Here is a 26,387-nt window from a genome sequence, read left to right as displayed (position 1 = left end):
CACCCTCCTAGGGAAACAGTTTTTCCTAACTTCACAGGGTGGGAAGCTACCTCGCCTCCAGCCACACCCCGGGAGCTCTGAGCTTGGAAGAAAGAGGCTCTGAGCGTGTCTAAGGAGCAGGGAAGATCAGTCCCAGGGGAAGCCCCCAGACCAGAGGTTTCCGCCTGGCATCTGCACTATGAGAGGGCAGCAACTTCTCTGATGCCTTTTGGCCCCACCCTCGTGGGAAGCCGCTGGGACCTCCCCTGTGAAAAGCCTCTTGGTCCTTCCCACTCGCGAAAAACACACGTGCGGACACGAGTAACTGGAGCTATGGGGGGGCTGAATCCGTGGCAGCCACCTGGGATCGGGGGATCTCGTGGCGCTGGACCTGGATGATGTTCCAAAAGCTTGGGGGGGGGGGGTTAAAACAATCCAGCAGAGCCCCGTAAACTCAGCTCGGCCAGGAGCCTGCGGTGCCCGGTTGGGGGCTCTGGGCTGTCGGTAGCGGATCCTGATAAGGAGCAGCGGTGGAAAAGCTGCTGCCCGCTGGATCCCGCCCCCCAATCCGGATCAAAAATCCTAGCGGCTATTTTTAAAGTGCCAGCTCCTCTGGGGGGCCGGGAGGGCGCTGGCTGCGGGCGGCCAGCTGTCCTGCGCGCCCACCCCGCCAGGCCTGGGTGCGACCTCGCTGGGCTCCGTCCCTCCGCCGCGTCTGGCTCTGGGGACTCGCCGGGGCCGATGGGGGTAAGTCAGCGCGTCCCCCTTTTGCGGGGGAATTCGGGGCTTGCCGCTAGGAGGGCTCAGGCTGACGGGCCGAGATAGCCCCGTGCAAATCCGCCAGGGCGGCTTGGCCCGGATTTGCTACCCCCCAGCCCGGCTGCCGCCTGGTCTCCTGCGACCGGCCCCCGGCAACTCCGAACTCGGCAGCCGCCCCTCAGCGCAGCGCCGGGGCGCCCCCCACGTTCCGTCCAGCCCTGCCCTTTGCTTTGGTCTCCCACCCCCCCGGCCCGTGCGCTGGCGCTTGGACCGCTCACGGCCAGAGAGTAGAACAAGGGAGCCAGCTGGCTGCACTGAAGTCCTGGGTTCGAATCCCTCGCCTGCCCATCCCTCCCCCCCCCCCTTCCCTTGGCTGCTGCCGCCCAGTGACAGAGCTGGCACTTCCCAGATCCCCTGGAAGCAGAACGCAGCTTGGCTTCACACTGCGATCTACAGCCCCAGATCCTACTGTCTCTGAACCTCCACACGATGGGGGGCAGTGCTTCTGGAGCTGAGCCAGGCAGCTGTGGCACCCCCTGCCACTGGGCATGCTGCATCCAGGGGCAGATTACTGCCTGGGCGAACAGGGGCCGGCTCCAGGGGGCCCCAGCAGTGGAGTGGGTGCAGAAAGCCAGCCCTTTTCCTGGGTCCACCCCCCTCCTCCTGAGCTGGGGCTAGGAGCCCAGCTGTACTGCAGCACCCCTAATTCCCGGTGCCTATGAGTCCCAGCCAATCCCAGCTCCCACCCGGCACTGCTGCCTCTGATACAGAGGCAGCAGCACGGGGCGGCAGGGGCCTCCTCAGGAGTGGGGCCGAGCACACTGGCTGCCGGCCTTGCCCCCGGGGACTATAGAATAGTCGAGTCACCGATAAGAATTCATGCGGTGACTCGACTATTCAATTCACCGATATTTAAGAGACCTAGTCTGGGAAGCTGCGAGCAGGAAGCTAGGCCATAGGGGAAGTGGGAAGGGAAAGAATGGGAGGGACCAGGGGTGGAATGGGAGCCGTGGGAGGAAGAGGGACCAGGGGTGGAATGGGAGCCGTGGGGGGAAGAGGGACCAGGGGTGGAATGGGAGCCGTGGGGGGAAGAGGGACCAGGGGTGGAATGGGAGCCGTGGGAGGAAGAGGCAGAACAGGGTGGGGATAAAGATGGAAAGAGTAGGGCAAGGCCACTGTTCCGGACTTGGCCTCCCCCCCAGCCTGCTTCAGCCCAGGGTGCCAGGGGATCTGAATCCATCTCTGGCTGCGTCCATCTGGGGGTGGGGAGGGAGGCACTGGAGAAACGCTGTTACTGTCTTTGTCCAAGCAAAGTGCACAAGAGCCCACGGCCGGCTCAGGGCGAATTCCCTGCCTGCCCACACACATCCCTCTGCCGCCGGGACAAATCCGCCGCGACTCCGATCGCTCGGGCGACCCACGGCTCCGCCACGTCCCGCGTGAGGGGGCCGGGGGATTGCGCAGGAGCACAGAGACACGCAGGGGGAACGCTGCGAGACGGTTTCCCAATGTACCAGCCCCCATAGGCCCCCACACTGCTGCCGCCCTCCCCCCCCCCACACTGGACGTGCTTTCCATCTTGTCCAGGGTTCCAGTTTGGTTCCATGGCTCTCTGCCCCACCCCCAATGCACATGTTGTTCTAGCCCCGCCCTTCCCCCACCTGCCCTTACAGGGGACGCAGTTCTCCCGGGATAAAAGTGCCTTGTACCCAAAGGCGAAAGGAACCTGGTGCACCCCAGTGTGGCCCACCCATAGGAAAGTAGCTGGGTGGGGGCGGGGCTCTGGTCCAGCCTCCTTATGACTGTCCTTCCCCCCTCCGTCCCGCACCTGCCATGGAGCGGAGGCTGGGAGCAAAGCCCCCAGCGTGCAGGGTTGGCAGGAGAGGCCCCAGCGTATGGGACCAGCAGATGGGACCCCAGGCCTGTGGGCGCTGCCCCCTGGGCGCCCATTGGCCAGGAGCAGCATGGGACAGGGTTACCCACTGGGACTGCCCCAGCCCTGAGCCCTCCTCACCACATTCCACCCTAAACACTGCCCCTGCCCCAACCTGACTCCTGTGCTCCCTACACCGCAACCCCCTGCCCTGAGACCCCACCAATGTTCCCTGTAAAGGGTTCCTTCCAAGTGCGGAATAAATTTTGTTCCATGCACCAAGGCTTGGGTGGATATGCACCACCAGTAGAAAACCATGCTGCCATCTGTGGGCTCTTTGCTGAGCAGCTGGCAGCATTGGACTCTCTTCTGGGTGGCTACCCACGCACAGCATACAGGGAACACTGCCCCCAACTTCCTCACCTGAGGCCCCCCTCCACACACCTCAGCCCTTTGCTCTGAAACACCATACCCCCATTCTCCTGCCCCAAGATCCCCCACACGCCCCAACTCCCTGCCCTGAGCCGTCCCCTAAGGGAAGTGCCATACCATAGCACCTGTAAGAAATTTAAGTTACTTTCACCCTACTTGGACCCCACTAGCATTTACACATGGCTGGGGAGAACTGGGCCTTTGTGTGGCTGTTAGCTAACTAGATGATTGTCACAGATCCCTCCCTCCCTTCACTTGCCCATTCCATGGTGTGGGTCACTGCTTTGCTGCCACTGCCACACTGACATCAAGGGGGTTTTAGGGAGTTTCTGGGAGGTGGGGCGGGGGTGTCTACAGCCCTGTGTGCGCCTAGTACATCTGACAGCACAGCAGATGTATTTCTTACCTAGACATACTTGGTACCCTGAGTGGCAGTTAACGGGTTAAAGAGATGGCCTTTATGGCCCCCCCCCATTAAGGGCCCTCCCACCCTAAAAAAAAAAAATGCTGATCCAGGTCTGCAAAAGACTCTCTTACAGGCTCATGTCCTGAGCAGTCCCTAGGAAGCCTTCTGCTGTTCCCCGAATTTCCATTTGCATCCCCTCCTGCCCTCGGCATAACGGATTCACACACAGGGCATCCGGGCCTGGCCATGGCTCCCTCCTTGGCAAGGAAGCTGAAATCAACAGATGGAGCAAAGACCGGGCGGCCCATGTCAGGTTGGGGAAAAGCTGCCACACAGAGCTGGAATCAAGCTGTATCCTGCCCACCACGCTTCAGGGCCAGGGCGGGAGGGTGAACTAAGACAGTCACATAAGAAATAGCTTGTGGGGAAAGAAGTAGCAAAGAGGCCACATGCCAGGAGGCTGGAAGATGTTTTTATCTGGGGCGCTTATGACAGGGGCAGGCTATTCCAGAGGATGGAAGTGCAGCGGAGAAAGATCTAGCAGTACTAGACAGGTGAATTGAAGGGACAGGAGCTGAGCCCAGGAGAGATTCAAATGCTGCCCAGCTGATTAGCAGAGTGCCCACAGCTGGCAGCGAATGTGTCTCCTGGTGGTGCACATCTGCCCATGCCTTGGTGCACAGAGCAAAACTTATTCGGCACACATATGGAAAAAATTAGAGCGAACACTGCTGGTATTCTGTGGGCCAGGCACTGCAGTGAGGCTCGGTTCTATCCCTGGCTCTCTCTGTAGCCTTTGACAAATCACTCCCTCCCCCGTGCCTCAGTTGCCCCATCTGGTGATAACAATCCTTCCTTTGACTTGCCAGATTATAGTTTAAGCATGTTAGGTCACGGGGCTGCGTCTACACAGCACCTAGCATAACGGGGCCCCGATCCCCATTGGGGCCGCTGTATGCGCTAGTGATGTGAATACCGCTGCTAGGCAGTGTTCCCTGTAAGCTGATTGTTTGGACATCCACCCAGGAGAGATTCAGGTGCTGCCCAACTGATTAGCAGAATGCCCACAGCCATCAGCCTGCGTTTCTATTGGTGGTGCACATCTGCCCATGCTTTGGTGCATGCAACAAAATTTATTCTGTGCATGGGTGGGCAAAAATAGAGGGAACATTGGCGCTAAGCAGGGAGAGAGCTGGAAAGTATCTCAGTATGTGGAACCCTGGGGGGGACACAGCCACACTTTGCAGAAGCCACCTTCATTAGAGCCTGAGAAAAAGGCAGGGGCCATCTACGAGCCAAAAGACTTTTCCCTTCCTTTCCCAACAGCTGGCAGTGGAAACTCCACCTGGGATTCAGAACCCCAACCTGTGTCCTTGGCTTCCTGTAACTATCACCAGCAATGTTCCCTCTAATTTTGCCACCTACTTGTGGAATACATTTTGTTATGTGCACCAAGGCACGAGCAAATGTACACCATCCGGAGAAACACATGCTGCCAGCTATGGGTGCTCTGCTAATCATTTGGGTAGGGTTGCCAGGTGTCCAGTATTGACCCGGACAGTCTGGTATTTTTGCCTCCTGTCCAGTAAAAAAGAAATTCAGAAAATACCGGACACACGGAAACCCTACACACACTCAGCAACTGGGCCCGCCCCCCGCTTACCTGGTTCCGCAGTGAAGCTGCCTTCTGGCTCCAATCAAGAAAACTAGATGGCCGGTGGCAAAAAGCCTAAAGACTTTTCTTAAAGGTGCTATGGTGTTTTAATGCTGGGTTTTTTTTTCCTTAACTCTTGGGGTCCTTTTTGTTTCTCAACAACTTTGGTCTCCCCTTTTTTTTCCTCAACAGAATTTTTCCCTGGTTGTTGTTTTTTTTTTTTTTTTTGCGGGGCAGGGGGGGTGGGTCGGTATTTTTGGTTAAACCATCTGGCAACCCTACATCTGGGCAGCATTTGAATCTCTCCAGGGCGGCCGCCCAAGGGCTCAGCTTACAGGGAACACAGGCTGCCATTGGATCTTAGCTGTTGGGGAGCAAATGAGAATAGACTTAAGCTCATTCCACTAACAGTTGCACTAGCCTTGCAAGACTAATAGGCCTGGGACAGCTGCCGTGAGAAAAGGGATCATTCAGGGAGCCAAAGCCATTTCTCTGAGCCCTGCCTCACTTGAAAAGAGAAACTGGGCCACAGCAGAGCTGCACTACTACAGAGTTTACGGTAAGCGGGTCTGCCTATTATGTGGGTTCTCCCACCCTGCCTTTGTAAGCTGTGCCTCTTCTGGGTGAATTACGGTACTAAGTGAGTTAACCCTGTGGCTCTTCTTGGGAGGAATTAAAGGGGGGGGGATCTTTTCACACGCTTTGCCTCCTCCTTGAAGCCCTGCCCTGTCAGCCTCAGGTATTTGGTTGGGGGTTCACAATGAAAATGCACTGGAGGAAATGTGTGCCCCAGGACAGAAAGCTTTGCACTTGGCAGTTAACAAGCAAGTCTGCTTGGAAGCAGCTGGAAAAGGTGTCTCCCAGCTGGGAGCTGTCAGCAGATGGGTGCATCAGCTTTTTGCAAAGCCAGCCAGTTTGCACAAATGCAAAGCTGTCCTGCTGCCTCCTGCTGCCTGCAAGTGTGGGATCATATTTAGGGAATGGCTCCCTCCCTTGTATAGCTGACCCCAAGCATTTGAAAGTCAGGCCCTGAAAAATCATGGTGGTTTGTTTTGAGAAATGTGGAGGAAGTTTCTGTGGTGCATGAGCCTTGAGGGGCTCCCTTTTTCTACCTCTCTCTGCAAGCGCAGTGGCGAGAATCTTTTTGATTTTGTTTTTTTAATGAGATTGACCCATGATTTTGTGGGAGCTAGGACTTGAAGCAAAACCCCACCCAGCCACGTATCATGAGATTACATCATGAGAGTAAGTCATGCTGTGTTCCAGCCATTTAAAATGCTGCAAATACGGGGAAACTTGGTAGGATGGTTGGTTGGTGGTTTGAATCTTTGTCTCTCAAGGGTTGGCTTGGCTGGCATTCCAACCTGAAATCAGAGATCTCAACTCTGGAAGGTGCTTCCTTTGCCTCTTCCGGCTCTGCCCAAGACAGGAGCTGTTGAGTCAGTGATCTGAGTCTATGAAGTGTGGGAGCCATGCAACCTAGTTATAAGGAGCGCTGGAATGGTTTCCTTGCTATGGATTGAATTCATCATTCCCTTTGTGCCCAAAATGGTTCATCCTCAATTATTTCCTCCGAGCAAAACGGTGAGATTGAAAAGCACCAGCTTGTAGCCCTCAGAAAGGTACCAAATCACTTTTCATGAAAGAAGACGACTTAGGTCCTACTAGGTCTTTTTACTGCCATTTCAAGTTACGAATTTGCAACACCGTGAAAGGGGCCTGATTCTGTTTGGGTACTTGCAAATCAAAGGAGCTCTTGTCTGCCTGGAGGTAGAACTTGTGCCAGGGGGGAATGAGGCGGGTATGTACTTCAGGAACAAAACAAAGATTTCTAGGAACAAAAGAAAGTTTTCTAGCAAAGTACCACCTAATTGGGGTTTGTGTTTGGCCAGCAGCATTGTCCCTCTGCTTGTGAGAGAGCCGCTTTGATTAAATGGAGAAATGAATCACAGATTTTCCCCCTCTTCTCTCTCCAGCCCCACTGTGGTGTTTATCCCTGGCAAGCTAGCTCTCTTGGGCTACATCTACACTGCAAGCTTCTTGTGCAAGAACGGGTGTTCTTGTGCAAGAACTTGCAGAACATCTACACTGCATGCGCGTTCTTGCGCAAGTAAATTTACAGTAAAGCGTTGGAACAGAGGGCTTCTTGCGCACAAGTTATTCCTCTCCCCACGAGGAATAAGCCCTCTTGCATAAGAGCTCTTGCACAAGAAGGCAGTGTGGACAGGCAACAGGGATTTCTTGCGCAAGAAACCCCTATGGCTAAAATGGCCATCAGAGCTTTCTTGTACAAGAGAGCATCCACACTGCCATGGACGCTCTTGTGCAAAAGCACATGGCAGGGTGGATGCGCTCTTGTGCAAAAGGTCTTGCACAAGAACTCTTGTGCAAAATAGTTCTTGCACAAGAAGCTTGCAGTGTAGACGTAGCCTTGGGGTATGTCTACACAACTGGGCTAAAGTCGAATTAAGTTATGCCACTTCAGCTAAGTCAATTCAACTTTGGATTATGATCCTATAATTAAAGGAGTAACAAGTGGAGTTCCGCAGGGGTCTGTTCTGGGACTGGTTCTGTTCAATATCTTCATCAACTATTTAGATATCGGCATACAGAGTACGCTTATTAAGTTTGCAGAAGATACAAGCTTGGAGGGGTTGCAACTGCTTTGGAAGATAGGATCATAACTCAAAATGATCTGGACAAATTGGAGAAATGGTCTGAGGTAAACAGGATGAAGTTTAATAAGGACAAATGGCAAAGTGCTCCACTTAGGAAGGAACAATCAGTTTCACATATAGGCTATGTCTATACTGGCATGATTTTCCGGAAATGCTTTTAACGGAAAAGTTTTCCGTTAAAAGCATTTTTGGAAAAGCGCGTCTAGATTGGCAGGATGCTTTTCCGCAAAAGCACTTTTTGCAGAAAAGCGTCCGTGGTCAATCTAGACACGCTTTAATGCAAAAAAGCCCCGATCGCCATTTTCGCGATCGGGGCTTTTTTGCAGAAAACAAATCTCTGCTGTCTACGCTGGCCCTTTTCCGCAAAAGTTTTTCAGAAAAAGACTTTTGCCCGAACGGGAGCAGCATAGTATTTCCGCAAAAGCACTGACAATCTTACATGAGATCATCAGTGCTTTTGCGGAAATTCAAGCGGCCAGTGTAGACAGCTGGCAAGTTTTTCCACAAAAGCAGATGATTTTGCGGAAAAACTTGCCAGTCTAGACACAGCCAATACAGACTGGGAAGCGACTGTCTAGGAAGGAGTACCGCAGAAAGGGATCTAGGGGTTATAGTGGACCACAAGCTAAATATGAGTCAACACGCTCTTGCGAAAAAAGCCAACGTGATTTTAGGATGCATTAACAGGTGTGTTGTGAGCAAGACATGAGAAGTCATTCTTCTGCTCTACTCTGCACTGATTAAGCCTCAGTTGGAGTATTGTGTCCAGTTCTGGGCGTCACATTTCAAGAAAGATGTGGAGAATTGGAGAAGGTCCAGTGAAGAGCAACAAGAATGATTAGAGGTCTAGGGAACATAACCTATGAAGGAAGACTGAAAGAACTGGGCTTGTTTAGTTTGGAAAAGAGAAGATTGAGAGGGGACATGATAGCAGTTTTCAGGTATCTAAAAAGGTATCACAAGACGCGGGGGCTACGTCTACACTGGCCCCTTTTCCGGAAGGGGCATGTAAATTTCACGAGTCGTCGTAGGGAAATCCGCGGGGGATTTAAATATCTCCCGCGGCATTTAAATAAAAATGTCCGCCGCTTTTTTCCGGCTTTTAAAAAAGCCGGAAAAGAGCGTCTAGACTGGCCCCGATCCTCCGGAAAAAGTGCCCTTTTCCGGAGGCTCTTATTCTTTCTTTGAAGTAGGAATAAGACCCTCCGGAAAAGGGCACTTTTTCCGGAGGATAGGGGCCAGTCTAGACGCTCTTTTCCGGCTTTTTTAAAAGCCGGAAAAAAGCGGCGGACATTTTTATTTAAATGCCGCGGGGGATATTTAAATCCCCCGCGGATTTCCCTACGACGACTAGTGAAATTTACATGCCCCTTCCGGAAAAGGGGCCAGTGTAGACGTAGCCAATGGGTTTAAACTGCAGCAAGGGAGGTTTAGGTTGGACATTAGGAAAAAGTTCCTAACTGTCAGGGCGGTTAAACACTGGAATAGATTGCCTAAGGTGGTTGGGGAGTCTCCATCTCTGGAGATATTTCAGAGCAGGTTAGATAAATGTCTATCAGGGATGGTCTAGACGGTGCCGGGTCCTGCCATGAGGGCAGGGGACTGGACTCAGTGACCTCTCGAGGTCCCTTCCAGTACTAGTATTCTATGATTCTATGAATTGTGTCGCTGAAGTCAAAATAGCTCAATTAGGTTTTTGGCGCTGTTTACACAGCGGGAAGTTGAAGGAAGAGTGCTCTTCCTTTACTCCTTACTTGGAGTAACTTACATTTTCCCTTACTCCTCGGAAAATGAAGGTTACAAGAGTCAGAGTAAGAAGTCCTCCAGCGTGCCATTATTTCAAAATAACGGGTTTGCTGAGTAGACGCAAGCTCTGTTATTTCAAAATAACATGAGTTATTCTGAAATAACGTTGCTGTACCCTCAGGATTTGAACCAGCCACCCTCCCCAGGCAAGCGCCCTCTCCCAGAGGCCATGGCAGAACACACTCCAGCACCTCACCTTCTGGGTGCCCTTCATCCCGCCTCTCCCAGGGTGGCCGGGACTTGAACCGGTGTCTCTGACCACTTTCTATGTAAATAGATTGGCAGTCGCAAATTTCCTAGTGGATTTAATAGAATCTCTAGCTTTCCTCCCTTACGGGAAAATAATGGTGAAACACCTTAGTTAATGATACTGTGTTTCATCCACGCGTGGATTTTTTTCCATCCATGTGTGGAATAAAATTTTTATGGACACAGAGGCATGTGTGAATGTGCACCACCAACAGATACAAAAAAACCTAGCTGTGGGCACTCTGTTAATCAGTTGAGCAGCATTTGAATCTCTCCTGAGCACATGCATAAGGGGTCACTGTTGTATTGCCCATTAATGACCAGTCTTGCTCTGGTTCATTAAGGGACTCTCACAGGCAATATGCAAAATGTGTAAAACCTCCATGCAAAACTTAACATGGCTCAGCATCTGCAAAACTTCCTGGCTTACCCCGGGAAGGTCCACTCACCACTTAGTTAATATGACAGTAGCCTCTAGAGCAGTGTTTCCCAAACGGTGCTCCGTAGAACCCCAGGGTTCCGCGAAGTGAAAGTAACGGTTCCGCAAGAACCTGATCACCTCCCCCCCTTAAAGAGACAGAGGCGTCAGCATCTTCTCTGATTTCCCACTGGCACCTTCCCTCCCCCGCTGCCACTCTGCGTTTCCAAAGCCCACTCAGGACATGCAGGATGGCATTTTGCGCCCCCCCCCCCCCTCAGTGGCAGGTATTTTTTATTTGCTCGACACATTTTCCTGGTGGTGATTGATTTTTATTTTATTTTTTTATTTTTTGCTTGACAAATTTTCCCTGGCTGTAGGGGTTCCTCGAAATTCTTCTGAGTTTAAAAGGGTTCCGTGGTCAAATAAAATTGAGAAACACTGCCCTAGAGGCTGCTGCCTGAAATCACGACCCCATCTTGCCAGGTGCTGAGCACACATGCCAAAGGAGAAAGCCCCTGTTCGGAAGAATTTGTGGCCTAAGGCCAAGACAGACAAAGGGTGGGATAGAAGGGAAGGGTTTTCCCATCCTCACAGAGCTAGGAATAGACCCCAGTTCTACTTGGTTCTTGTTGAGTGTTCTATCCACTGGGTAACACTGCCTCTTTCTGGTTAGCACTGGGCGGAAATGGGATTGTAAGAGAAATCCTGCTAGCTTGAAATTTCTTCCCTTCTGAAACAGTCTGAAAACACTGATTTAAAACAAAAAAATGTCCTGGAAAAAACAAATTCCAAAATAGTGGCAAGTCAGGAACATTCAAATGTTCCCTGCCGATTGTCAACCTTTGAAAAGCCTGTTTCACGTATATACGAAAAGTCTCATTCGTTCCGTTTGAAATGGAAACATCAAAATATTCCCTTCTGAAAACATCGAAGTCAGAAATGTTGACAGTATCAAAACGCCTTGTTTCATTTTTTTTGAAAGGGGGATTTCAATCTTCCCCCCCCCCCCCCTACATGGGATTTGGTATAAATCCATAGAAAGTTGTGGGGATCTCAGTGAAAATGGAAACTTGTCATCCATTTTTTGAGGGGGGAAAAAAAAGTCAATCAGCTCTACTAGTAGCTTCCAAACTTACCAATCCAAAATAAGTGTCTTTCACCAACCTTCCCATATACTAGTCAGTCCCTCAACATACACCCTGGGGCCTAGTAGACAGACACTGGACTGGAATGCAACAGACCTGGATTCTCTTCCACAGGCCTCTTGGGTGACCTTTGGCAAGTCACTTTGCTGCTCCGTGCCTCAGTTTCCCCACCAGTAAGATGGGAGTAGTGATATTGACCCTGTTTTGTAAAAAGCTTTGAGCCCCATGGCTGAAAAGTCATTTAGAAGAGCTGTTGTTGTTGCATTGTGTTGTACTCCAAAGGCCAACACAGCTGGAGCAAGGTGGGGAGGCTGAGGAATCTCCATGAATCGAGGTTTTGCACAACCGGTTGAACAAATCTAGCGATGATCTAGGTTTACTTGGAGGCTGGACTTAATGACTTCTCACTAGCCCTGCCAGCCCTACGTTTCTGTGATGGAGTAAGTGCGCCCCGGCTCCTTTGGCTCTTCGCTGGGGAGGTGCGGCAGGTTCGTGGCATTGCCCGGGGTGGGAGGAATGAGGATTGTTAACACTCGCCACGGACAGCTCGTGTGCTCACGTGGAAATTTGCACCCGTGGAAATTTGCAGACGTGGCCTGCTCAACCGCTCAGTGTCACTGAGGGATGTAAAATCCTGCTTCATCAGTGAACTTACGTTAAACGTTATGTGTAACGAGTTACCTGCTTAAACAGGGATGAGAAGGGGGGGACCTGGCCAGAGTGGCCCCCCCCATGGGCAGGGGTTGCTCTGGACGGGCTATAGTACCCCTGCCCATGGTGCACTGCTCCGACCGGGCCGGGCCTGGGAAGGGTGATGCCGACCGTTTAACCATTCACATCCTGAGTGTGCAGATCTGGACAGTGCCGAGCTCACTGCCTGTCTCCCACCGGGAGCGAGTGACTATTTCTGGGGCTCCTCTCCGCACCATGTGCCTGTGCCTCTTGGCTGGGTCATCGTCGGGCTAAATTTAGTCCCATCTATTTCAACGCCTGTCCCCTGCGCTGCGTGCCTTCAACAGGAGGGGGACGTTGCTGCGTGACAGTGGTAACGAGGGGGTGGGGAGGCCCCCAGATTTCTGGCCCCAGGCATGGAGTCCCTGGGTGCAGCCTGGCTCCTCTTGCTGCCGGAGACGGAGCCTTCTCCTGGCACGTACCCTCCAAGGAGCAGGTGTAGGGGCCTGGGAACGAGCGCCGCAGCCCCAGGTGGATGGCACAGGCTGCCTGGCTGGAATCTCCCTGCTGCTGCCCTGCTTCAAGGTTTGCTGGTAAGAACGCCGGGCTGGTCGTCGAAAAGCAGGTGCCAGCAACCCGCCCGCAGGGCGCCTCTGTGGCTGTCCCCCCTCAGCCCTTTGCTGAGGAAGCCCCGGGGGCTGGGTAAACCCCCTCCGCTGGCGGGAAGCGGACCCGGAGATTGTGGGACTTGTCCGCAGGAAGCTGCCAGCGCCCGAGTGAGGAGGGGATATCCCTGGGGCTTTCTCCAAAGGGTGGAGAGCGGGAAGGGCCGTGAGGTCTGTTGGTCTCCCGGAGCCTGTGCGCTGACCATGGGCGGTGGGTGAAGGTAGCCCCCGGCCCCTTCTGCCCAGGCCTTGCCCTCGTGGGAGCCAAACCACCAGATTGTGGGGAGGGCGGGTGGCCTGAGCCTCCCCAGCCCGGGAGCACAGGGAGGGCGGGCGCTGAGGGGCAGCAACCCTCCGCCCCCAGTGTGCCTGCAGTAGACGGTCTGGGGGCAGAGTCTGGGCGGGGCCAGACTGGCGGTTTGGGAAGGCAACGCCTCCCCCTGCCTATGAGACCCGCTTCCCCTCAGGGATGTCAGCCTGGCCGGGGGAGGCCGGGATGGGGTCTGCTGGGTGGGCAGGCCTGGCAGGCCGAGGGGAGGAAAGGGCGTGTGCAGCGAATGGTGATGCACAGGCCGCGGATGGGGAGGGAGCGTGTGGGAACACCTGTGCCCCGGCGGGAAAGGCAGGGGCACGTGCTGAGTTGGGGACAGTCGCAGAGGTGCCGTGGCTGTGGGCGGGGAGAGGCGGGGATCTGTGGCCAGTGCGGGGGTGAGGCAGTGGATGGAGGCGGGTCGGTGCGAAGGGGATGGGGAGGGCCCGCGTTGCGGAGGAGGTGCGAGGGGAACGCAGGCGCACGGGCATGGTTAGAGCTCTAGGGATGTAAAATCCTGGTTAGTCCATTAACCGGTTAAGCAGGATCCTGGGGGGGGGGGGGGGGAAGCTTCTTGTCCTGGCCCCCCATGGTTGGAGCTGCTCTTGATGGTCTCCCCACGCTTATGGCTTCCAGCTGCCACCCCTGCACGTGGGGGGCCAGAAGCAGGAGCCGGCAGCCCCAGCTCTGGGAGTGGGGGGGGGGGCGGCTTCTGCTCCCAGCCCCCCTGGAGCAGCCCTCCACCCACAGTGGGTCCTGGACAAGGGGGGCTGCTCCCAGGTACCGGTTAACCAGTAGCCAGTAGGTGTCACCCATTAAGGGTGATTCTCCCTGGGCAACCCGTTAACCGGTTACCCGTTCGCAGCCCTGCCCTGCACCCGACGATCTTCTGGCCTTCGGCTCTAGGACTCCTACGCTCTCCGCCCGGCCAGGCGGGACGACGGCAAAACCCGGGCCCCATCACGGGGCCGTTTGGCTCCTTTTTGGTGGCGAGCGATGGGTTGATCATTAGCTCCTGCCGCGAGCTCAGATGCTCCCGTGTTGTTTACCGGCTTAGTCAAACACCCCAAAGTTCAAGCGCGGTTGCAACAGGCAGAGCTGGAGAAAGCGCCTGCAAGAGGCGGGCGGCTTCTGGGGCACGTGGCGCGAGGGAGTCAGAGGAGAACAAGCCGGCGGCTCGTTCAGACCCAGCACTTGCCCTGAGGGACAGAGGTACAAAGGGAGTCTCTTGCGGCACAGGGCCGGCGGGGGGGGTGGGGGGGGCGGAAGAGGGGCTGTGTCTCAGCCGCAGTCCAAGGGCCTCCTGACTGAACCGAGTCTGATTTTTGTAGGGGCGCTAGGTGAGCCCCTCCCCCCATCTTGCAAACCTGGGCGACAGGGCCGTCTTTACCCATACGCAGCTGCGTAGGGCACCTGAAAATTTGAGGCACCGCTGGGTCTTAATGTCCACCCTCTCGCTTCTTCCTGTCCCTGTGGTTCTGCTTCCTCCGGAGAGGATCCAGTTCGCTGGAAAGTAACAAAGCCAGGTAGAGCTACTCGCAGAGCCTGGGAAAGAGCCAGTCAGCATCAACGACACCGTTTCCCACGCATCTGCCAACCCCAGGTCTAGCCTGTCCGTTGCCGAACTGACTATGCGGGTCGACAGGCCCCGAGTTAAGAATTTGCTTTAAACCTCTTTCCTTGGCGTGTGGCTGAAGATGATCAAATCCCAACTGTTGTGGCTGCTGTTGGGCCTCGGGGCACCAGCTTCGCAGTCCGGCGTAGGCCCCATGCACCCTACGGCCGGGGAAGTGACGGTCTTGTAGGCAAGTCAACCCAGTGATTGCTCAGAGATCACCAGGCCTGGGGGCGGGTCAGGGATCTTCCCCCTCCCATTTCCACAGCTAAGCGGAGGCATGATCCTTCCACCCGATCAGCGCTGGGCGAGCCAGGCTAGCGAGTGGGCCACCCGTGCGGCCTCCATCACAGGGGCTGCAGGATTGTCGCCACCAACACGGTCTCCCAGGCCAGGGCGGTTTTGCTCCCTGCGCGTGCAGAGTTTGCAGGGGGCGCCGATGGAACCGTCGCCACACTGTGATTGGTTACAGAGGGAGCACACAGTCGGTGCTGGGCGCGATCCGCCCGCCTCTCCCTGCACGTGCCCTGGCTTTGCGTGTGTGTCCCCTTAGTAACGGCGGTAGGAAAAAGCTACGCGGGCAGAAACCCGTGGAATCTGGCAGCCCTGCGCGTTAGCTACAGTAAACGAAACGTCTTACAGGCCAGACCTAGAACCCCGATGGGCTGCCTGTGGCCTGCAGGCTGCCCAGTGCAGCACAAGATTCTGCTAGAAGGCTTTCCTTAGAGCTGTGACAGGTACTGGCTGGAGCAAGTAAAGAAAAGTTATTTATTAGTTCCCAGAATAGAAGAACTAGAGGACACCAAATGAAATTAATGGGTAGCAGGTTTTAAACTAATAAAAGAAAGTTCTTCTTCACACAGCGCATAGTCAACCTGTGGAACTCCTTGCCTGAGGAGGCTGTGAAGGCTAGGACTATAACAGAGTTTATAGAGAAGCCAGATAATTTCATGGAGGTTAGGTCCATACAAGGCTATTAGCCAGGGGATAGAAATGGTGCCCCGGCCTCTGTTTGTCAGAGGCCGGAGAGGGATGGCAGGAGACAAATCGCTTGATCATTGTCTTCGGTCAATCCTCTCTGGGGCATCTGGTGCTGGCCACTGTCGGCAGACAGGCTACTGGGCTAGATGGACCTTTGGTCTGACCCAGTACGGCCGTTCTTATGTTTGTACTGGAAGGCACTTGACTGCCGCCTCTCCCACCTGCTACCTTCCTGCTCGGGATCCAAGTCCGTCGGCAGCATGGTCGTCAGGACAGGCAGGGAAGGTGTCCCTACCTCTGTTTGCCAGAAGCTTTGTAACAGGTGACAGGGGAGGGATCATTCGATGATTCCCTGTTTTGTTCATTCCCCCGGGGCGCCTGGCATTGGCCACTGTCGGCAGACAGGAGGCTGGGCTAAATCAGGGCCAGCCCACAACATTTTGGCATGTGAGGCGGGGAGCTCAAATGACGCCCCCATGCCCCTTCACTTGGGCCAAAACTTTGAAAGGTCTCACTTCTGCCTTCTTCCTGTTCTTCTGCTCTCACGGGACTGCTCTGCTACGTACCCCAACAAAGGAGAACTAACAGCAGCGGGCACAATTTTCTACACTCTGGGTCCTATGGCGTTCCCCCCCCAGTCTGGCACCTGAGGCAGCTGCCTCAGTTCCCCTCATGGCAAGGCCAGCTCTGGGCTAGATGGACCTTTGGTCTGGCCCAGCCTGGTGGCTCTTATGATCAGCGTAGGTAGATTTCACCACATGGTTTCTGGAGGAAACTGCTGCTGTGCTTGCATGCGGCGCGTGGTCTGTGGCCCTCCAGGAGCAAATTGGGAGCGGCTAGCAAGCCATGCCAGGACTCAGGAGAGCCGGAGTCTGTATTCCTGACTCCGCAAGTGGCTGGTTGCTTTCTCTTTCTCTGCCAGAGTACATCTAAAGCATGTGGCTCTGTCGACGGAGCCATGTAGATTTGTTTGTTCGGCAAAGGGAAATGAAGCCGCAATTTAAATAATCGCGGCTTCATTTAAATTTAAATGGCTGCTGCGCTGAGCCAACAAACAGCTGATCGTCGGCTCAGCGCGCTAGTCTGGACACTTCCCTGCCGACATGAAAGCCCTTTATCGACCTCCCCAGTAAACCTCATCCTATGAGGCATAACGGGGAGGTCGATGAAGGGCTTTCAGGTCGGCGTGGGAGCATCCAGACTAGTGCGCTGAGCTGACAAACAGCTGATCAGCAGTTTGTCGGCTCAGCGTGGCAGCCATTTAAATTTAAATGAAGCCGTGATTATTTAAATCGCGGCTTCATTTCCCTTTGCCGATCAGCCTAATCTACATGGCTCCGTCAACGGAGCCATGTAGTTTAGATGTACCCTGGCCGAGAAAGAGAAAGCAACCAGCCACTTGCGGATTTAAATGAAGCCACGATTATTTAAATCGCGGCTTCATTTCCCTTTGCCGATCAGCCTAATCTACATGGCTCCATCGATGGAGCCATGTAGTTTAGACACACCCCCAGTGTCCCACCATTTGTAAAGCAGATAACCCTGCCTATCTCTGTAGAAAGCGCTTGGGGGATCGCTGGATGTCAGCCACCGTCTACACTCAAAGTGATGAGGACTTCCACAGACAGCTCCAGGTACCCCATAACAACCAGAAATGGACAAGAATCAATCCACAGGTGTCCCAGACTGGAGACCGACCCCTTCTCCGGGAATAGCCTGAGACTCCACATTTGAAGCACATCTCTTGGCTCTGGCCTTCTCAGATACAACCACCGCTACAAGGCTGGATTTACCCAGTTAAAAGCCATGCCAGAGTAAGACATCACTGTAAAGGCTTCTCTCTCCATGGGGAGGACGAGAGAACAAACACCATCGGGCTGGCATGTAGTCATGTCACTGAGGCCTTGTGGACCTAAGATCCGCAACTCCAGCTCCTTTAACTGCATAGCTGGGGTCGACTTATCTTAAATTGCTGTCCACACTGCAAGAGGCCAATGGGAGCAAACTCTCCTGACACCTTCCCTTACTCCTCATGAGAAGCAGTACTGGTGGCAGGGGAGGGGGCGGGCAGGGGGAAGGTGCTCTGAGTTCAATTTAGCATCTCTTCACTAGACCTGATAAATCGAACCCCGGAAGATCGACCGTGGCAACGTTGATCTTCCGCATAGTATAGACGTGCCCTTAGTGTGCTACCGGAAGATGCACAGAAACAACAATGGTGAGCATGGGATAAAAACCTCCGTAGAGCAGACTTTCAGAACCTGTAGGCATAAGCCTACGGAAATCTAACGCTGGGTATAGACGTGCTCCAGACCCGGAGGGACTGTAGCTCCCATCTCTGCTGCAGTAGCCTCAGATAGTCCTTGTTCTAGGGCAGGTGTTGGCCAGAAGGACAGCACGTATGTTGTTAACAGTTTGTTTTATTTTTGACTTGGGCCAGATTCAAACCATCTGCCCCCCAGCTATTAATCTAACTTTATTTTTCCTGGCAGCCAATACCCAGGATGGCCAAATGGGGGGAGAGAAATGTTCTAGGCACGGCTGTGGTCCATCCAGCACCCTTGTTTAGCTCTTCGTTTAGCAGTTGTAACCCTAAATCCTCTTCCCTTCACAGAAACTTATTTCATTTTCAGCAATTTGCAAACTCTACCAACATGGACTGCTCCCAGGAGGGGGAAGTTAAAACTCCCAAAGGCAGATGGGCCAGTCAATATTAAATGCGTGAACCTTTAAAAAAAATAAAATAGCCTTTATTTACACATAGGCTGCATCTAGACTGGCAAGTTTTTCCGCAAATGCGGCTGCTTTTGCGCAAAAACTTGCCAGCTGTCTACACTGGCCGCTTGATTTTGCACAAAAGCACTGACGTTCTACTGTCTGAAATCAGTGCTTCTTGAGCAAATGCTTTGACGTTCCCATTCGGGCAAAAGCCCTTTTCTGGAAATACTTTTGCGCAAAGGGCCGGTGTAGACAGCTGAAAACTGTTTTGCGCAAAAAAGCCCCGATGGCAATAATGGTGATCGGGGCTTTCTTGTGCAAAACCGCACCTAGATTGGCACGGAAAAAACTTTTCCATTAAAAGCATTTGCGGAAAATCATGCCAGTCTAGACGTAGCCCTATAGTAGCCCCATGTAAGTTGGTTTTGCCTAGTTTATTGGTAAGAAGATCATGCGAGACCGTGTCAAACGCCCTACCAGCATGGACAGAGAACATAGTGCATAGAACAGTGGGGCTGGGGAGGAAGGTATTTTGTACCCAGGTGAATCCCCTATCATGGGCTGTAGGGTCACTAATATTCACATACCGCAGACCGGGTCTTGTTATTAAGCTCTAAAAAGGAGCTGGATAAAGTCACCCGTGGGCAGGTCCCTCTCCGTGGGAAAGATGAAGAAAGGAGACTGACCCTGGTGGGTTTTGAACCTGTGGCTCTAGGGATTTGAGCTTGACACTCAGTGCACCGAGACATTCCATCCCGCAGCTCACGGTAGTGTATTTAGCCTAGATCCCTCTCTCTGCTTTGCTTCCAGGGGAGTTGGTGAAAGAAAAGAAGAAACAGGGAGGGGCCCGATCCCCATAAGCTCTGGATGGATTGGAATGGGGAAGTCCGCCTGCAATACGAGCCCACAGCAACTGGAAAACACTTGCTTCCTCCTCCGAGCGCTCTTCCTCCTCCTCTTCTGCAGGCACGGTAAGGAGATGAACTGGCCGAGATGCCGGAGGGTCAGCTGCACGCTGGCAGCAGGCATTCCACTGGGAATCCAAGCAGCGTGCACCTGCCCGAGGAAGGGGGGTGGGTGGCTACACTAGAGGGGTGAGCTGACCCTGGGAGGTCAATATTGTGGAGCAATATTACCCACACGTCCACTGCTTGCTGAGCTCTTGGAAGACTAGGGCTATGTCCAGAAAAACTGCCATTTTTCTGCAAAAACGCTGTAGTGTAGACGTAGCCTGAGAATCTAGCCGTGACACCTGCTCCGGCCATCCTTTACCCAGCCCCTCCCTCTCTGCTTTTGGGACACGCTTGAGATCTAAGCTTATTCTGCAATGCCCAGTTTCCATTCCTTTGTGCGAGCTCGTAGCTTTGGGGAAACGCCAGGTCCAGGAGGACATTGTGTATTGCACAAGGTCCGCAGGAGAAGGCGAGACTCACTGTAGCACTGTGCTGACGCCATGCGGACCCAGCAGAGACTGCCCCCTGCTGGATTGCTAACGCCTTTTCCTGCTGACCCACAGAAAAAGCAGTCAGGGGCCTCAGACAAGTGAGAAACAACCTTCCCCTTCACTGGCGTAGCCCCCAACTGAGAAGGAAGACCCTCTCCACATAACCCGAACTCACCAGAACCTAGCGGGGCCCAGCCTAGTAGATTTTGTGTGCACCAGCCCTGCAGGAGGGCTGGAGCACCAGTGCTAAGGGCAGGGGCTCTGAGCCTTGGAGGTTGAATCCAGGCAAGCCCCACACCTGGTCTAAACCAATGTTCCCTCTAAGCTTGTCCATCCACGTGCAGAATAATATTTCATGTGCACCGAGGCGCGTGTGAATGTGCACCACCAAAAGCCAAGCTGTAGGCAACTCTGCTAATCAGCTGGGCGGCATCTGAACCTCTCCTGAGCGGCTGCACAAGCGCCCAGCTTCCAAGGAGCACTGGTCTACCCGACACACTATGTCAGTGTAACTACAGAAAAGCCACCCCCCTCAGCATCATGGTTATACCAACCTCACCCCTGGTGTAGACGGTGCTCCATGGATGGGTAGGCTTCTCCCGTTGACATGGTTACCACCTCTTGGGGAGGGGGACTGCCTCCGCTGAAGGGACATGCTCTCCTACAGGGGTCGGTCGTGTTTTCACTGGGGATGTGATAGCATGACCATTTAAAGGGCTAACCAGTAAGCTCGTGCTTATCAGTTACCATAGCGGTTACAGGCTGGCTCCCAGGCCTGCTTCCAGGGAGCTGGCTACCGCAGCCTGCAACATGAAAGAGCTGCCAGCTCCCTAGGAGTAGGGCTGGGAGCAGGTTTCAAAGCTGGCTTCCAGTGCCCATTGGCTCCCGGGGAGCTGGCTGCCACCGTGCGCTGTAAGCGCTGCAGTACAAAATGTGGTCCCCGCAGGAGCGTTGGGAGAGCGCTGGGAGTGCGGTTCCCGATCCTGGGCGCCTGTTCGCACTGGTGCTTTGCAGCGCTGTAACTTGCTGTACTCGGTGTGCAGGGGGCGGGGGGAATGTGTCACTCCCCTGAATGAGAAAGTTAAACGTAGCCAAGCTCTGTGTACTGCAGCAGCGGTGTAAGTGGAAAAAGACCCTTACCTCTGGCCTGCCATGTGCCTTGGGTGGGAGGAAGGGTGGAAGGAACGTCCCTCTATTGCTGGCCACTGTCATTACAAATGGCTCCCCAAGAGGACGCTTGGCCCCGCCACAGACTTGAAGGAGGTCTGCAATTTGTCCCCGGCTCGAAGGCCGCCTGGGTTACCCCTTTCCACCGCACGGGGAGAATGACGTGACCCGGCGGCCCGTCTCCCCCCTGCAGCTTGCTGTCAGTGCAAGATCCTGCGATGCAATTCGGACTACGTGGCCGCCACCCTCCCGCTGCGCGGCTCCAGCAAGGATGCGGCTTACTGCAACGCCCTCCGCTCCTACTCCCGCTGCACCCGCAAGACATCCCGGACCTGCCGGGGGAACCTGGTCTACCACTCGGCCGTCCACGGCATTGAGGACCTCATGATTCAGCACAACTGCTCCAAGGAAGGCCCCACCGCGCCGCCCCGGCCCGTGGTGCCCAGCCACCAGGGGATTGAGTCGCTGGACATGTGCGACTACGAGAAGAGTTTTCTCTACAAGCACGGCCAGCTTCCCGTCTACCAGCACTGCGCGGCTTTTGGGGACCCCCACGTCCGCACCTTCCACGATGAGTTCCACACCTGCCGGGTGGAGGGCGCCTGGCCTCTGCTGGACAATAACTACTTGTTTGTGCAAGCCACTAGCTACCCGGTGGCCAAAGGTTCCAACGCGACTGCCACCGGCAAGGTAACACCACGGCCTGCGGCTGCCAGGCAGGGTTCCCCGGGCGTTGGGTGGCTGCCATTGCATTCGTGGTGAGAGCAGGACGGAAACAAACCTAAACAGTGGCAGAAGTGCTCTCCGGTGGCTGCCGGGCAGAGGGCGGGATCGATTAGAGGAGCGGATCTCGCACTGCGGCCCATGCACTCCGTCCGTCCCTGGTTGATCACTGGGTGCTGGCCTCTGCTCCGTAAGGCCCAGCTGCTTATATGGCATCCCGAGAAGTTAGGAAAAACCACATGAAGTGCTTTCCTCATGGGACGTAGCATAGGGCCCGGCCGGCAGCCCCAAATAGCAGGCACAGGGGTTCAGGGCTGCGTTAAGGCTGTGTTCCTTACAAGGAGAAGGAAGAGAAATTGTTCTCCTTGGCCTCGGAGGCTAGGGTAAGAAGCACTGGGCTTAAATTGCAGCAAGGGAGGTTGAGTTTGGACATTAGCAAAAGCTTATTACCTGTCAGGCAGAAATAAATTGCCTACAGGGGTTGTGGAATCTCCATCCCTGGAGATATTTAAGAGCAGGTTGGACAGACAGACATCTGTCAGGAATAATCCAGAATTATCAGTGTTTCTTAAAGTATGTTATGCGGAGAGAACAGAATTCAAAATGGCTGCCCTTAAAGGGACAAGCTTTTTTTTTTTTGTGCTTAACAAAACACCCTTTCCCCTGGGTGGTTGTGTTTTGTTTTGTTTCTTTCCTCAACAAAAAAATCCTTGGTGTTCCCCATTTAAAGAAAAATTGTTTGGTGTTCCTCAGTTTTAAACTTTTTAAGAAACTTGGATCTAGATGGTGCTTGGTCCTGCCGTGAGGACAGGGGACTGGCCTTGATGACCTCTCGAGGTCCCTTCCAGTTCTAGTGTTCTAGGATTCGATGTAATTAGCAATGGAAGTGATGCCTTGGTTGAGAGACCATCCATCCAGCGATGGTCAGGTGACCGGGGAGAGGGCAGGGGGGCTGTACAGTCCCAACCCAATTCCACCCTGGAAGCAGCAGGGCATCCCCCACCAGTTTTCCCACGGCTGGCATCTGCTGGAGATAGCAAGGCTGAGGGACCAGCTGAAAGAAGGGAGATGGGAAGGAGTCCAAGTGGCCTTTTGGGTAAGGCATCAGCCTCCAACACCTGAGTGTGTGGGTTCGAGTCCTGCACTGGGAGCCACGCTGCCCTGTGCCATGCTCCAGGTGTGGGCCCAGCCTGGCATAGTGGAAACCCTCTGTCCTTAGGGGTGCAACAACCTGCTGCAGAGTCCCAAGGATGAGGGGCTGCATGGTAGGTGGTCAGTTTCCAGATCTTATTTCAGTGCCAGCCAGGGCAGGGCCACACTGGGGTGGGCACTGCACAGAGGTGCCCACTCCTCCAAAGGGCTCATAGTCTGAGCAGAGACACCCTGGGCAGGAGGAGAAGCAGTTTGCCTAGGGTCCGGCAGCCAGGGAGGGGCAGAACTCCGAACAAAACCCAAGAGGCCTGAGTCTCAGCCCAGCACTCTATACGCTGGGGGTCTGCTCCGAACTTGGATCTGCCTCCCATCTATCGCTAGGGGAAGGGCAGGGTGGCTGTGACCTTGTGACAGACGTCCCGGTTACCCAGAGGGGGACACTCCTGCACTAGACCCTAGGGTAGCAATGCAGCAAGACTAGTGCGTGGGCTACAGGGGTGGCTCTCTTCGTCTCAGTGAGCCAAGAGATGGGCAGCCTGTGGCCCACCCCACCCCACCCCCTGCCACACCTCTACCCCCCCCCCCCACACCTCTCACACTCTGGGGTACTGGAACCCCACACTTCTGACTGATTCGCGGCATTCCAGCTCTGGGAGGGAAAAAGGAGCGGGGAAGGAAGGCAAATCAGCAGATTCATGGTGCTCCGAAAGTGCCACGAGGGTGGGGGAGGAGTTGGAAATTCAGGGCCCCAGAGGCACGTGGGAGGAGGGGAGCAGACAGGGGGTACATGTGCCACAAGTGGAACCCCAGTGGGTCGCATGCAGCCCGCCAGTTGCCCACCACTGCGTTAGGGCCTCTAACACACGTGCTGCTTTCTTTTCCCCCTGCAGCTCACGATCATCTTTAAGAACATGAAGCAATGCATCGACCAGAAGGTCTACCAGGCCGAAATAGACAACCTGCCGGCTGCCTTCGAGGACGGCTCGGTGAACGGTGGGGAGAGGCCAGGGGGCAGCAGTTTGACCATCCGGGAGCGCATGTCCGGGCAGCACGTGGAGATCCGGGCCGCCTACATCGGCACCACCATCGCCGTGCGCCAGGCAGGCCGGCAGCTGTCGTTCTCCATCCGGGCAGCCGAGGAGATCGCGCGGGCCTTCACCGACGAGCAGGACCTGCAGCTCTGTGTGGGCGGCTGCCCGCCCAGCCAGCGCCTCTCCCGCAGCGAGGGTCGCCGCGGTGGGATGGCCGCGGAAGTGGCTCGCATGCTGTGCAAGGAGAAGCTGCCAGTGGAGGACGTCTACTTCCAGTCCTGTGTCTTCGATGTGGTAACCTCAGGGGATGCCAATTTCACCCTGGCAGCCCACGGAGCTCTGGAGGACGCAAAAATGTTCCACCCAGATGCTGAGAAATTGCACATCTTCCAGACTGGGGCAGGCTGCCATCTCCTCTCCCTACCCTTCCTCCTTGTCGTCGTCATCACCGCTAACCTCTTGGCTGTTCAGTTGCTCTGTTAACGCTCTTGTCTAGCAGGTAACACAAAGGGCCCGAGCGGATGACAGGAAGAACGTCACTGACCCAAGAACCTATAGCTGCTCTGGGGCATACACACTGGGGGGTGAGGAGGGGTAGACATCCCATGAAAGGAAAGGGTGCTTGCACCTAGGATCCAGCATTGCAGGAGTTGGAACGAAATGGAACCAAACTGGCAGAAGGCCCAGGTCTTCAAGGAAAGGCTGGGAAATAGCAGCTCACGTTTTCCAGTCCTCAGCGTGCTTGAGTAGTTGAGTTTTGTTCTGCTCCCGAATGTTAGTGGAATTTTCCCACCATGGATTCTGATACTTTTTTTCCCCCCCTCACTTAATAAACGTGGGGAAGCTGCTGTCACATAGGGGAGGAAAAACCCATGTGGGGACTTAACTTCTATTTTCGTTACTTCTGATCATGCGCCTGAACGACACCTGATTTTTCTGAGTTTCTGCCAGTCTTGTGCGAAGCGAGTCGTGGCCCCACAAGGTAGGGGTCCTTGTAAATTACCTGCTTGGGTTTTCTCCACTTGAGTTCCAGCATGGTTGTAGTAGACACTTGCTCAGGAACCTGCCAGAGTCAGAAATGAATGAGCTGTCACCCGGATTCCAAGCTTTTGGACGGCAAAACGTGTTGGTTTGTAGCGCCAGACGTTCTGGGGAAAGCTGCTGCCGAAACGGCATTGAAACGAAGAAAAAGTAGCCAAAGGGTAACCAGGTCTTGCTCAAAGTTTGGATCCTTTGAACTACTTGGGCTAGGGACAACTATTTTCTACTGTATCCTCCTTGTTTAGACTATTGCTGTAATGCTGACTTGTAGCCCTTGTGTCTGCAAAAGTGTCAAATTTCCTAAGTTTCCCTTTAAAACAGTCATCAAAGCATTGCAGGTTTCTTTATTCTTTTTGGCACCAGTCTCGGACTGAAGATAGCTAGCAAGTCCCAGACTTAGGACCTGGGTTGGCCTTTTCTCTATAATGTCTTGTTGAGACTCCTCTAATTTCCCCCTTTTTGTAGCCCACGCTTAGTAGTTGTTCCGACTCCCATAGCCCCATGAAGACCCAACCAAGAACACTGGCTTGATGTCAAGAGAAAGATTAGTAACGTCATAAACCCCAGAAGACACGATGGCCAAAGCTAACAGATTGTGCCAGTGACTAGGTAAAATATTAAGGAATGTACATAAATATCGCTGTGACGCTGACGGTAAATGGTTAATATATTTGAGGTTTTAAGAGACGTGGATAGAGTTCTATATGTTCACAAATATTTTCCATATACAAAGACGAAAAAGAGGGGATTCGTCTGCTAAAATACGTTGTAATTCTTTGATGCCTCTCACAGTTCAGCAGGACGAGCTGGCATTTGTAGAAAAGAGCTGTCATTGGAGGAATCTAGTAGGAGTTGCAAACTTTGCTAATTAAGAAAAATTAAAATGCGGGGGAGGGGGGGCTTTTGAAACAATAAAAACAAGGTTCATTTTGATGGCTTCCGTTTCCAGCCATATTTGATTTGTTTAATCTTGCTTTTTCCTGGCTCTTGAGCAAAGTTACAGCTATCGTAAAGAGAATGCGTTACACACCATCCCCCGCGTGGTGACTACTAGAAGAGTTTCTCCGGTTCTTGTACACTGGCAGCGTTGATCCATGACCGTTTGACATTAAAGGTGTCTATTTTTGAAGTCCTCATTTCCTGTCATCTGTCTCTTATTTCCCTAGTTGGCGCACAACAGGTGAAGATAATTATATCTTGTGCGCCACCCCTTCGCTCCTTTCATTCCAAAGTGCTCCATGATCTAAAGATACACACGCTGCATTGGGGGAGGGAGGGGAGAATGGAGGATACGCTCATGCTCCGCCTACAACCAAGCTCCACCCACTTGGAGTCTCATTTTTGGTCGCACGTGTGGCATATCGTGAAATATTACGTGCAGTATTCTGAAGTCCACACAGCCATTGCTCTTCTTCCTTGTGCCTAATTACAATGTGAAGAGCTTCCCTGGGCACCAGTGTTAACAC

The 26,387-nt window shown here is 53.8% G+C and overlaps 1 protein-coding gene across 8 annotated transcripts; it reads left to right on the top strand.

Moving 5' to 3' along the window:
- Positions 1-440: 440 nt before the first annotated feature.
- HJV (hemojuvelin BMP co-receptor) lies at positions 441-26,054 on the top strand. 8 transcript variants are annotated; one of them, XM_075907092.1, is made up of 5 exons: positions 14,199-14,261; positions 17,204-17,279; positions 19,174-19,334; positions 21,168-21,664; positions 23,740-26,054. In XM_075907092.1, exons 2-5 carry the CDS (start codon positions 17,254-17,256, stop codon positions 24,361-24,363), a joined length of 1,308 nt encoding a protein of 435 aa, XP_075763207.1. In that variant the 5' UTR covers positions 14,199-14,261; positions 17,204-17,253; the 3' UTR covers positions 24,364-26,054. The 8 variants fall into 8 exon arrangements, with proteins under 8 accessions (XP_075763209.1, XP_075763212.1, XP_075763211.1 ...); XM_075907099.1 differs by lacking the exon at positions 14,199-14,261 and adding an exon at positions 17,758-17,863 and having other exon boundaries at positions 17,259-17,279; XM_075907098.1 differs by lacking the exons at positions 14,199-14,261; positions 17,204-17,279 and adding exons at positions 17,302-17,459; positions 17,758-17,863.
- Positions 26,055-26,387: the final 333 nt, after the last annotated feature.

Source organism: Pelodiscus sinensis, chromosome 24 (genome assembly GCF_049634645.1).
Source record: "Pelodiscus sinensis isolate JC-2024 chromosome 24, ASM4963464v1, whole genome shotgun sequence".
NCBI lineage: Eukaryota > Metazoa > Chordata > Testudines > Trionychidae > Pelodiscus > Pelodiscus sinensis.
This window is presented reverse-complemented; position numbering and strand designations above follow the sequence as displayed.